At 37.8% G+C, this 12,540-nt stretch overlaps 1 protein-coding gene across 10 annotated transcripts in view; it reads right to left on the minus strand.

Annotated features, from left to right (window-relative positions):
• The window catches only part of GULP1 (GULP PTB domain containing engulfment adaptor 1), a 146,535-nt gene that overhangs the window by 56,353 nt on the left and 77,642 nt on the right, over positions 1 to 12,540 (minus strand). For all 10 annotated transcript variants that reach the window (XM_021540931.3, XM_021540935.2, XM_021540937.2 and 7 more), the window contains one exon: positions 7,673 to 7,734. In XM_021540931.3, the coding sequence (XP_021396606.1) occupies positions 7,673 to 7,734 (62 nt within the window). The remainder of the gene's footprint in view (positions 1 to 7,672; positions 7,735 to 12,540) is intronic.

Consider the following 12,540-nt stretch of genomic DNA (forward strand, 5'->3'; position numbering starts at 1 on the left):
AAACCATGTCCTAAGTGCTACAGCCACGTGTTTTTTCAGCACTTTCGGGCTGGTGATTCCACCACATCCCTGGGCAGCCTGTATAACCCTTTCAGTGAAGAAAGTTTCCCTAATATCCAACATAAACCTCCCCTGACACAACTTGAGGCAATTCCCCTTGTCCTGTCACTTGTTACCTTAGAGAAGACACCAACCCCCACGTGTATAAAACCTCTTTTCAGGTACATGTAGAGAGCAATAAGGTTTTTCTTCAACCTCATTGTGGGGAAAAAAGCTGGGGAGCATCTGGGGCTCCCTCAGCAGCTCCTAATAGGACTTGTGCTCTAAATGCAATATTATGAAGAAATGCTGTTGAGAGTTGCTACAGAGAAACCTCCATGTGCCTTTTCTATAAAAACAAATATATTCTACTTTCAGAACTTTTTGGATTAACACAAAGAACATGGCTGTTCTTCATTCCAACAAACAGCTCTTCTACACCAAGAGTCATAATTTGGAAGAATGATATCATCATCATCTCCATAAAGAATAATAAATTATACAACAAAAATAATCTAAAGAACGTACCTCAAAAACCTAAAGAATGTTGGGTCTCAGGTGCTGTGCTGTTCACCAATGTGCTCTGTTAACCTCACCATCCACATAAATCTTCTATACCAGAGAAGTCAACACCACAGAATCCCCTGATGTGGATTTTCAAACTCAACAAGAACAATATACATACTTAAGAAACCCAATCTCGTAGTAAAAGGTTACAAAAAGCTTTGAGCCAGAAAGAAGTTTACCATAAATGTATAAATTATGTGCCACACAATCCAGAAGTCACATAAATTCCAGGGGTTTCACGTTCCAGCCCTTCTGCAACTAATTCAAAGACAAAATAGAACAAGATTCTTGAAGCAAAATAAAACACAAGGCTTAAAATTACACCTAGGCCAAATTCTTCCCCGTATCTAAGCAAGGTGAGAAACCTGGCAATAGTCACGCTCCAGGAACTTTGGAATCCTAGCTCCTAAAGCTGAGCACAACCTCTGCCACCAAGAGACCAGCTCTGCATGAGCAGCAGCATTCAGCAATTCCCTACGGGCACCCCAACAGGGAAACTCTTCAGCCCTGCAGGTAAATAAGGCCTTGCAGTTTCATTGTTTCCCTTAAGCTGCATTCACACTGGGAAGCTTAAACTAAGCCTGACTTCCATGGGAAAGGTTGTTAGACCAACTGCTATGCTAGTTGAAGCTTCTTAGTAAGATAGAAACACCACCTTTCCTCTTAAAGCCACGGGCCAGACTGCTTAATTCCCAAAAACATTCCTGCATCCCTGAACATCCAGCTACAGCTGGCAGGGATACAGAGAGGAAGGTGTGGGACAAGCAACATAGGAGGAATACAGATATATGTTCCAGGCATGCAGGGATGAATCTAGAAAAGCCAAACCTCATCTGGAGTTGAAAGTGGTGAGGAATATAACAGAGAAGATGATGGTCAGGAAAAATGGAGCTGCACTTGTTCAGCCTGGTGTACACACATCGATGTGTATGCATGGCTGAGAGTCACATGCTGCAAAAAATTACAACTAGAAATAAGGCAGAAGAAATCAGAATGGTAGGGAATATGTCCTGGAACTGGCTGCCAAGAGACTCTGAATCTCTGCCCTTAATGGCATTTAAAGCTCAATTGCATATGGCTCTGTTTTGTACCACCTGGCTTTGAAATAATTTCTCAGAAGGGAATCAACTGGATCATCTCCAGCAGTCCATCCAACCTATATTACACTAGATTCTTCCATTTCACTTTCCCAAAGCAAATCCTCATCCAAATGCAGGACAGCCAAGGGATAACTCCAGCATTCAAGGATATATAGGACATTCCCCCTTCCTAAAATTGAGGCTGTTTCAAAGTCCAACAATAAATCTTTTGCAGTTTTGTATTTTCAATCCAGATTATAGTTATATAGTTATAGAAATCATTATCAATGTGTGAAATAACTGATTTTAGAACTTTCTACAAAAAAAAAAAATTGTCTAAAACTCTTAAACTGTTTAAAAATATTTTTTCTCTGATGGGAGAAATGAAAACTAGACTGCTCAAAGTCAGAGACAATGAGAAAGACTGTAATTAAGCAGCCAGGGTGCTAAATAAATGGATGTGATGGCAATTTATGTGAGAGAAAGAAACTGCTTGGATACAAAGGAAACTTAAAACTTACTCAGGATAGGAAATAGTTTAGGGCTGTGGTACATTTCACATCAGCTTCAATGTAGACAAGGGGCTCTGTCTCCATCCTGTTTTATGAGATTTTATGACATTACTGAGAGAGGGACTCCAATGACTCCTCAGATCCTATGCTGAATGCCTTTAATTGGTATGAACGATTTGTGATTCCTGCCAAGAAGCTCCAGCTCCCACAACTTACTTGTGCTGCAAATGTTTCATAGCTGTAACTGAAGTGATGTCACACAGGATTCAGAAACCTCAAGGAAAGTGGAGCTTATGAAAAGCCCAAAGGATGACAAGCAGAACCTTAAAGAAGATGACAGCCATGGAGAACAGATCAAGAGCTACTGGTTTGTCCTTCAGTTGGAGTTTATAAAGTATTAACAAACGTAACCAGTATTTTTTATCTCACTTCACCAATTAAATTTTTTTGGTTTCCAACTGGAACCTACCACAAATATTTCACTGAAACACATACACCCTATTGTTTCCTTTTCCTGAAAAAAGAAGGAATTGAAACATCATCCATTATGCTAAACTGCCTTGCATTACTGTACACAAATGGACTTTGTGTACAGTACACAGAAGAAGCACTGCTCATAAATTTGATTCTTTTCTTGAAGGAGACCCCCCCTTCTGGAGAGTAAGAGTAATCAAACCAAGTCTCTTGAGAGTATCTATTGCAGACTTTAAATATTTTATATTTCATTTCCATGTTTATTCATCTTTGGTATAGTGAGCCCAAATTTAATGACTGTAATGTATCAGAAATAACTAAGAATTTCAAATTTGCATTGCCTTGTAAAATTACAATTTTTTGCTCTCCTATCTCATTTGGGTATTTTCACAAAACTAATTTTTCCTGTGCTTAAACACTAAATTAATTATGATCACATGCAATTTTGGTACTCTAATGAAAGTTAATTGGTATTAAGCTATTAATTCTAATTATAATAAATTTAAAGTAGGAAAACTCATTATTTCTCATAATTTCTCTTCTACTGCAGTAGTTTCTAATTTTCAACATTTTTGCACTCTGAAATATCTTGCTATATTTATACTTTTTAACAGTGTGCTTTGTAACTCTGCTGACTTGGGAAAGCTACATACAATTTGCCATTTGACATTTTTTCATTACTTTTAATGACATAGTCATGATCAATATGCTGAAATCTGACTGGATAGAAAAAGGGAATTTCTATAGCAATAGCAAAAAAAAATGTCGTAGAAGTGCAGTTTATGCCACAAAAATGTGGCTTTAAAAACACTGTACACTAATGATAGAAAAATACAGATATTCAAAAGACAGAACTGCACCTAGAGCCCTGCTACCACAGTGACATAATCTGACCAAAATGCCTGCTCCACAAGATTTTTATTTGCCATTCAGTGATGATAAAAAATACATGGAATAAGAAATGGCATATAGTTGAGAATCTAAATAAGCTGTTTATTGTCCTACAGTGAAGACTAAGAGTTTTAGGTACTGCCAAGGGTGTTTTATTACAGACTCACAGAATCATTTGGGTTGGAAAAGACCTTCCAGATCATAAAGTGTGACCATTACTAAATTTCTTTTTTCCATTGCTCATTTAAATCTAAGCTCTCAAATTGAACTACTACATCAAGAATCAAATCTGCAGCTGACAATATAAAAAACTGAAAGTGAGTGTGAAGCAAGCATTATGCCAGTGGGCACTGGGGAGCTGTGACATCCCTTGGTGAAACACCCTGCCAAGGGTTTAAGGTGCCACCACTTGCCATGGCAAAGAGCAGCACTTCTGCCTTGTAGAAGGTCAGAGCCACTGAGCCCTGCCTTGCCAGCAGCCAACACAAACTCCAGGCTGGCAAAGCACAACCTCTCGTCTGCAAAATGGAAAGCTGGGCATCTGGAAGTTTGATATAAGCCAAAAAATAAGCAAGTGACTCCCACAGGGGATTACAGACACAATTACTACAAAGAGACACAGTAAACATTGTTTGTTGGTGGCAGAAAGGCACCACTCAGCTGATGACAGCCACCAGCCCTTTTTTAAAGGTTGTAGTCTTATTCCATTACAACATCACACTTTGATCACTTTTGCTTTGCAGAAAGGAAGCTGGCCTCAAATCAAAAGAATTGCCTTAAGGGCAAAAGAGAGCTCTTTCTTTACAGTATAGAAAATAACAGAAATATCCCTTTTTAATTTAGGACCATTACAGAAAAAATTAACAGAGAGAAGTTTAGGGTTGCCTTAGAATTTTATATCTGGGTGATTATAAAACTGTCATGCCACCACATCAAAATGAGTCTGTGTTTGGTACTGCAGTATAAAAATTCTAAATTATCTTTCTGGGGGAAGAAAAAGTGTGACCAATATGCTTTGTAGTGACACAGTTAAAAAAAAATATAGGACCACAAACTGAGGTCAAAATTCTGGCTTCACTAAACCAAGATCACATATCCAGAGCATGCTGAAGAGTGAGGAATCTTATTATGCCTTCTGGTAGACAAAGACATCAGTAAGATAAGAAGGGGAAAAAAGAAAAGGTCAAGAAAAAACACTAAACGCAAAAAAATGACAGTAACAGAACAAAAGCAAACAAAACAAAATTGATGAGGGAAAATAAACACTCCTGTCCCCATCCCCTCCACCCCCAATAAATAAAAAAACCCCAAAGCTCAAATTGTCATTGGTTTACACCATGTAAAACCATGCCAAAAACTGCTCATTTCACAACAGTGAAGTAGGAGTGGATATGTTAGAAAAGAGAGAGAAATTCAAGATACTTTTATACTTCAGGGCTTCCTTAGGAGACTCATGGTTCCCAGATTTTACTTGCAGAAGAAACAACTGAGCTCATGTTGTCTTGCAAAGAGGATTATGGCCATAAATCATCCTCAGGGTGCATGTTCTAAGAGATAACATGACACTACTAATTCTCTGTTAGAAAGGTCCTCTCCAATTGGTAGAGAAAAAAGGCCAGTTGTCAATATTGCAGGGTTCTTTTACTTTCCAGTTAACTTTGCAAGGATTTTTTTTTAGTAACAATCAACTCATTAACTGTGTTTTATGAATGCGCTGTCTTAGGAATAAACAAAACCTCATCTTCCCCACTAAGCTCTCCCTGTGTTCTGATCATCTCCGATTAGTGCCAGAGAAATTATTTTTGTGTCTTATGAAGAACAGAAACCACTTTTCCATCCACGGTAATCTGCATCCAAAAAACTGTGGAGTAGAATACGGCTCAGTTGCTCATGGACAAATAACATATCTGGTATTACTTGCCCTCAAACTGATTTGATTTTCTGAATGTGTCATTCTTCACTCACATGATTACATTTTGAAATAAATCAGATCAAGTGTTGTCTTTTCTTCCCAACAAACACGGAAGATACATGAACTTAATGTTAGAGAATTGGAACAATTTGGGTAAAAATCAATGAGTCTTGTTCAATTCTTGCATTATGAAGGTTTTCTGAATCTTTTAATCATAATTTCATGACATAGTTACAAGTTATCAAATCAATGAGACATTTCACTTAAAACCCAAAATGCTGCAAACCTCAAATACGGTACTGATAGACACATACTTTCCTCTTAATAAGAATGCTATTTGAAAACTGAGGTGGAAATATAATCTGGATTTATTATTGTTATGCCTGCATATGCCAGCTGAGTTCATAAAAGCTGTGTGAATTTATTCCAGGTGTCAATAAATAAACAGGGTAGGGAATCCCATACTTTTTACACTCCAGTTGCAGAGCAGAGCAATTTTTTGTTTGCTTTGAATCAAATGACTGATAGTTTTAAGTAAGATTTTTCTACTGTGATTGAGATGAAAAAATGGGTTAACTTTCTTTAAAAATAAATAAATAAAACAAAACCAAAAGCCAAGATATGTGGTATTAAAATTTCAGTTTCCTAATTTCAGTGTTCTGGCAGACCTTGGAGGTCACCACAAAGGTGGAGGAGGCCCTGGAATAAACAACAAACAGGAGCAGAACTAGAGAGGACACTTAGGCACATATCAGCCTAAATAAGTGGAAAGACATTTTGGACCAAGCGTCTTCCAAACCAGGCTGAGAGCAACTTCCTTTAGAATGGAATTCTTCATTCTTTTCTTCTGCTCTAGAAGCTGCTGATTCTGCTGTTTCTACAGTTACCACCATCTTAGCACCATCCTCTTTATTGTAATTCTTTTTCTGCACAGCTGCACTAACACCTACTCGCCAGATATCTGCTCTTGGGCAAGACAATGAAACATGGAAGATGAGAGAGGTTTCTTTTTTCTCTCAAAGGCCAGAAATTACAGACATTGTTCAGGGCTTTGAAAAAAACTCACGGCTTCAGCTTGCTCTTAAAGCAGCTGGCACAGTCACCACAGCAAGTAATCCTCCCTCTCAAGAAGTGCAATGTAAAGCCAAGGTGTGTGGCAAGGCTATTCAGTTAAATGGTAATACAGCCTTTGGACAAGAATCCAGTTGGAAAACACACAGAACAAAAACACATTCAAAACCTGGCGACTGTGAGAATGAAACTCCACTTCCCACTACAATCTCTTGTTCACTCTGTGGCAATGCTAAGCAAAAGAAAATTGCAAATAAAAAAGCAGGGAACACTCACGTAGAAACCTGAGTCCTAGCCCATGAAGAAAATATTTATATATATATATAAACATATAAACAAAAGAATTTTGATACTAAGAATTTTCACATTGATTTTTTATTTAAGATTATCTTAAGAAAGGTTTTTATATTAAGAAATACCAATCATAACAGATCATCATCCAGAACAGTCCACAATAGAATTTTATTGAATTATACTCTCAGTTTGAGCAAATAATTGCAGATTATTCAGTTTACTGAGTTATGCTGATGGCTGCATATTCTTTCCTCCTTTTAGCAAACTATCTTCTAAGCTGGTATTTAGGTAAGTATTTAGGAGCCTTTAGGTTCTAAGGTATTTAAGTAAGATGCATTTCCTGTTAAGGGATGTCATCAGATAAATTGAACCATTACTTATATAAACTTATCTCACTGTAACTGGGATAAGAAAATAAAAGTAATTTTGCAAAAATGCCATTCTTGTTCTGCCACATTTCCTGAGTATTTGACATTTCAGTATATCCAGCAGAAAGGGTTGCCTTTGATATTGTTCAAAATAAGTTTGTTCCATTAGTTTTAATAATACTCTAAGCATGCAGCCTGATGTTAAATTCCTTTGCACTCAAAACTTCCATCCATTTACAAAAACATCAACAAGTAGAGAAAGAATACTAGCATTCTTCCTAGTAAACCATAGCTCACAACAAGAATAAAAACAGAACATTTTCACCTGCAAAACAGACATTTACTAAGTTTGTCTTCATTATTTCATCTGGCAAATCTATGTTTCTGCAATTTTCAAGTTAAAAACAAGATAGAATGTGCTGCATTCTAAAGGTATGAGGAGAAAATAACTTCATATTTTCTTACCTTTGCATTATAGGGAATATAATGCTTTGATAAGGCTTCAGGAGTGTGCATCCATGTTTTGTCTACAGAAAAGCAAAATAAAAGAAGCACTGAATATAATATTCAATTGTTATTTTAAGTATAATAGTATCTCTATGGAAAAGTTCAACAACCATCCTCTTTACTTGAAGAATTAGCTGTCTGAAGTAATTAGAGAGGCTGGAAGGAAAGATCTCACACCTTCCCAAACACTGAGGAGAAAGAATCTGCTTCTTAGCGTTGGGCACACTTCCTATTGTAAACTTGCTTTTCCATAAGAACTGCAACTTCTCCCCCAAATGTATTAATTGGTGTGAGGCTGTTTGCTGGTTCTGCCTCAGATCAGGATTTCCTGCATCCTCCTGTTTAAAACATTGACTGCGTCTTATGCATCTAATGATGCTTTTTTGATTAATTATGTGCTTTTTCTGAAGAATTATCATGACAGGGGCAAACAAAAAATTATTCAAGCTGTAACTGACAGAACAAAGTCCTAATCCTTATAAAAGAAAAAGGCTGAGCATCGGATTCATAAGTTTTAGATCTGATTTATAAGTTCAGATCATCTGTAATCTTTCCATACAGATGCTAAACAAATTTGCATATTCACCCTTTAACTTTCCCATTACAAGACTGTTTTATTCTCTTTTCTTGTTGCATAGACAAAATTCTGTAATTTGCCAAATACATCTTCTCTTCATATTTTAATGGCCTTTTGAATGTTCTACGCAATTTAAGATGGAATTCCATATGTTAAGCAAAAACTTCTTTTTATTACAATCCTAGAAACAAATTTTCAAGGTTTTCTCATTTGAGATCATTTAAGAAAACAAAAATGTTCAAAAATGCTAATTTGCATTACCATACATCTGGAAGAATCTATAACTCTAATGTTTTATACGACATATATTTAACATCTAGTAGTATTTTCTAACTTGAGACTATGCTGGCTTAAATGAGCATTAATTAAAGTCAGAAATCTGGAACTTTATTGAGTTAAGTAACAGAATAACAGCTTAAAGCAAAATTCTACCCTTGGATATTCACAATTACATTTGCCTTTATGGGGAATTGCAGTCATAGTAATTACTAACTTTTTTGTTAGTTACACTTAAGGACAAAAAAATTCTGTTCACCTCAAACTGTTGAAGAGCAAAAGCTCTGACATTGATTGACACTAAAGCAATAATTAAATATTTTAGAGCATGCAAAAGCAAGAAAACCATCAAACAAGATATTCACCAGTCACCACCGTAACAGGATCAGAATTACAAAGCTGGGAGAATTCTTTTTTCCCTTAGCAAATTTTATTCTAGATGGCAGCAATGTTCAGCTCCATTACTGAAGAGTGATATTATCACTTCTTAATTAAGGAAGAATGATTTGTCCATTCAGCAGCACCCAGGAGGAAGATTAAAGTGGCTCTTCCTTTTAACCATGGTTCATGACTGGACTGCCAGAACCAAGAAATCATTTACAGAATATTTTAACTCCTGAAACCTGATCTCTAACATAATATCAAAGGCTGATGTTATCTGAAAGTGCAAAATAACCATCCTAGTGAATTTGTGAGTTAGGCCAGGTAGAATAAAGCCTGTCAGGGCAGGAGATGAGCTGAAGCCCAGCCAAGCAGCTGGGCACCGGGCTCGCTGGCAAGGCCAGGCAGGGGGCAGGTGGCACTCAGGACAGGACTGCTCACTGCCCCAGCCTGCCCCGTGAACACTTGCACAGGGCCAATTTCAGCTCCTGCAGGTGCAGTCACATTGCTAATACCAAAGGTTAATTTACCTAGTTTCTTCACAATATTGTTTAATAGCTTCAGTACGGATACAGTCATATTTATACACTGAAGGAAAACCTAGTAAAAATAGAGCACTGGACTTCTTAAGGAAATTGCAATAGTTCTCCACTCATTTTATGCCCAGTACCACCACAAACAAGGGACAGAGCTGTAGCTTCTAAAGCAAATTTTACAAGAAGACAAGTGGCTAGACATGTACCATCATAACAAACTATTCCTTGCTAATATTTCTTCCTCACTTCTACCTATCAGGGCAAATTCAAATTTGAAAAAAACATGCTATTTAGATTGGGAGTTAAGTGTGAAATGTTGGTCTTAATTCAGCATGAGGCAATCTTTCCGATTTTATTATTATGTAGAAAGCTTTACTTAAAATGTTTCTGTGAAATCATCAAGTTGCCTACCAAAGTAATGTGACAGAGATTCCAGCAAGGAATAACACTGCTAGGCAAGTGCTGCTGTAACTGTTGGTACCCCTAACTGGGAGGAAGATCAGGAAATATGGTACTCTCAGATCAAAATTAAATCAGTAACTTAACAAGGTACCAAAAGACACCTGGTTCCAGGAGACTTGTGCCTGGTTAAAATAGTCCAATACTCAGATGTAGATCCACAGACATTGTGACTTGGCTACTGAAGATTTTCTCTGACAACGGAAGTCCATTTCTTAGAGGCAAGCAATCATTACTTGATTGGAAATATTCCTGATGTTACTTGAGTGGTGATATTTTGGAAAGAGAGCTCTTAATGCTAAACTAAATCAATACAAGGGAAAACTCAAGCTGATAGCAAAGACCTGCTAAAAATCATGCAAGCTATTATGGGGTAGTTTTTTTACCAGCATTGCCTTCTGAAGTGTAAGGTCTGATTATGGACTTACACTGCCCTCAGGAGCTGTTTGAAATACTGCTTAGAATTAGTTTGATTTCACAGCAGTTGAGAAAGACCACATTCAGACATTTTGCATGCAATAAAACAGAAATAACATGACAAAAGAAAACCAATAAAATAAGTATTGGTCTAATATCTGATGGATATATGGCTTTTGGTTTGCATGATCCCTCACCTGATTTAATTTTTTAAGAGTTTTCACAGCTTAAAACTTAATTATTCATTCTGAAGCAACAAGCAAAACATGAAACCCTACAATGAAAATCACAGTTCATATTATTATTTTATTAGTTACACAGAAAAGAGTTCTAGACACTTCCCAGATAAATAAAACAGTAGATCTTAAAGAAAGGACTGAAAGCCCAGATAAAACCAAACCTGACAACCTGCCTTTAATGTTAACAGTAAGAGACAATGAAAGGACTCAAGTTGTTACACTGAGTGAAAACCACAGTTATTTTAGAACTTGAAGTTCTTAATCCAGGTTGCCTTAGAGTTTACATTAAAGTTTTAAAAGGCACTCAGTTGTTTTTTGAGAATTATGAGTTTGAGCCATTCAGAGTCCAATGAAACCTACACTTAGATTTTATTGGTAGGTAGGAGAAATTCTGAGTATGTGGTGGCTTAGCCAAACTCACTGGCACTGAGTGGAACAAGAGGTGTGAAAAAGGGTCACCACTGTGATTTCAAGGGCATAGGGTAAACCACAGCCCTAATTAGCCAGGACTGGCAATCCTGTGTGGAGCCTCTCCACAACACCTCAGCATGTGCACAGCATGCTCAGTGCATGGCACAGGCACAGAGAGCCCCTGGAGCAGCAGCACTGTCCAGTTTTTAAAGGGAATTTGACTTGAGTGACAGCTTCTCAGGTTTTGTTCCCTGCCAAAACCCACCAGTCTGATAAGAGAAAATGGCATCAAGTTAACAATTGGAAACACAAGGGTCTGACAGACTGAATTGCAAGGGTGGAGGTGGGAGCTGGGCACTTCCATGGGCAGAGGGGTAATGCTGCTCAGAATTGAGCCTTCTCTCTTTTCTCACCTGCCTGAACCATGCCAGCCCCTTACCATTGGAAAGGGGAGGTTTCTTTCCAAAGTGCATCTCACACCTGCTGGGTCCTGGGTGTGAGCCAGGGCTGACAAATCACACAAGAAGGCAATCTCCCAGGGTCAGCTTGTTGGGACCCCATGAGTGTAAATATCCTTGTTTCCCAGCCTGTGCAGCCAAAGAAGAAGTCTGGAATGTGTAGGATCGAGTTCTCAAGGTTGTTTATTTTTCCTCATCTACAACATTCTCTGACCTGCTGAGGTCCATCCAGAAAGGAGGCCATGGCATTCTGCCTGTCCCTTTGGGCAGAGTTTACATTTTCTATCAAAAATTACATACAGTCTGTTTACAACGTGCCAGTACCTATCATCTATATTATACAATGTGTCTCTACCTTAAATCTGTAGAAAAGTGTCACCATCACACCAAGACATGGAGGACAAGAAGAAGGGGAAGAAGGTCAGGACACACCCAAATTCCTCCATCTTGACCCCCTGAAGTACATTCTAAAAACCCCAAAATTCTCCTTTTTCACCCTTTGTTAATCCAAATATCACACTACTCAAACCCTTGTGGCTTGTAATTCTTCATACAGAGATGGCAGCTTTTTCCACATGCTAAAATCAAAGCCACAGATGTTTCTGAACTTCGTACCAAGGTCTGCAAGCCCCCTGCCAGGGTCTGGAGACAGCCAGGATGGCCAGAGGGATGTCCTGGACTCCAACTGCAATCAACCTGGGGACTTCATCAAGGGCCCCGAACAACTGGGCTGCACTCAGGGGAGGATGGCATTAGGTTGGATAACAGCACAGCTGACCATTTCTCTACCAAAAAGGAAAGTTCTGGCAGCACCACGAGATTGATCTTCCTTTGATATTAATTTCTCTGCAAGTTACTGCTCTAAGAGATTGTAAAATGGCATTTTCATTGTGCAGCTTCAGTTAACTGCCTCCCTAAAGCCCACTGTCATTATTAATTCATTAACATTAAGTAACATTTATTAATTAATGTTTCTAAAGTGTTTACCAAAGCATATTAGACCTAGTGGCCATTCATTTAATATAATGAACAGATATGGGATCTGATTTTAACTTTTTCTTTTTCAGTGCCA

The sequence above is a fragment of the Lonchura striata genome, chromosome 8 (assembly GCF_046129695.1).
Source record: "Lonchura striata isolate bLonStr1 chromosome 8, bLonStr1.mat, whole genome shotgun sequence".
Lineage (NCBI taxonomy): Eukaryota > Metazoa > Chordata > Aves > Passeriformes > Estrildidae > Lonchura > Lonchura striata.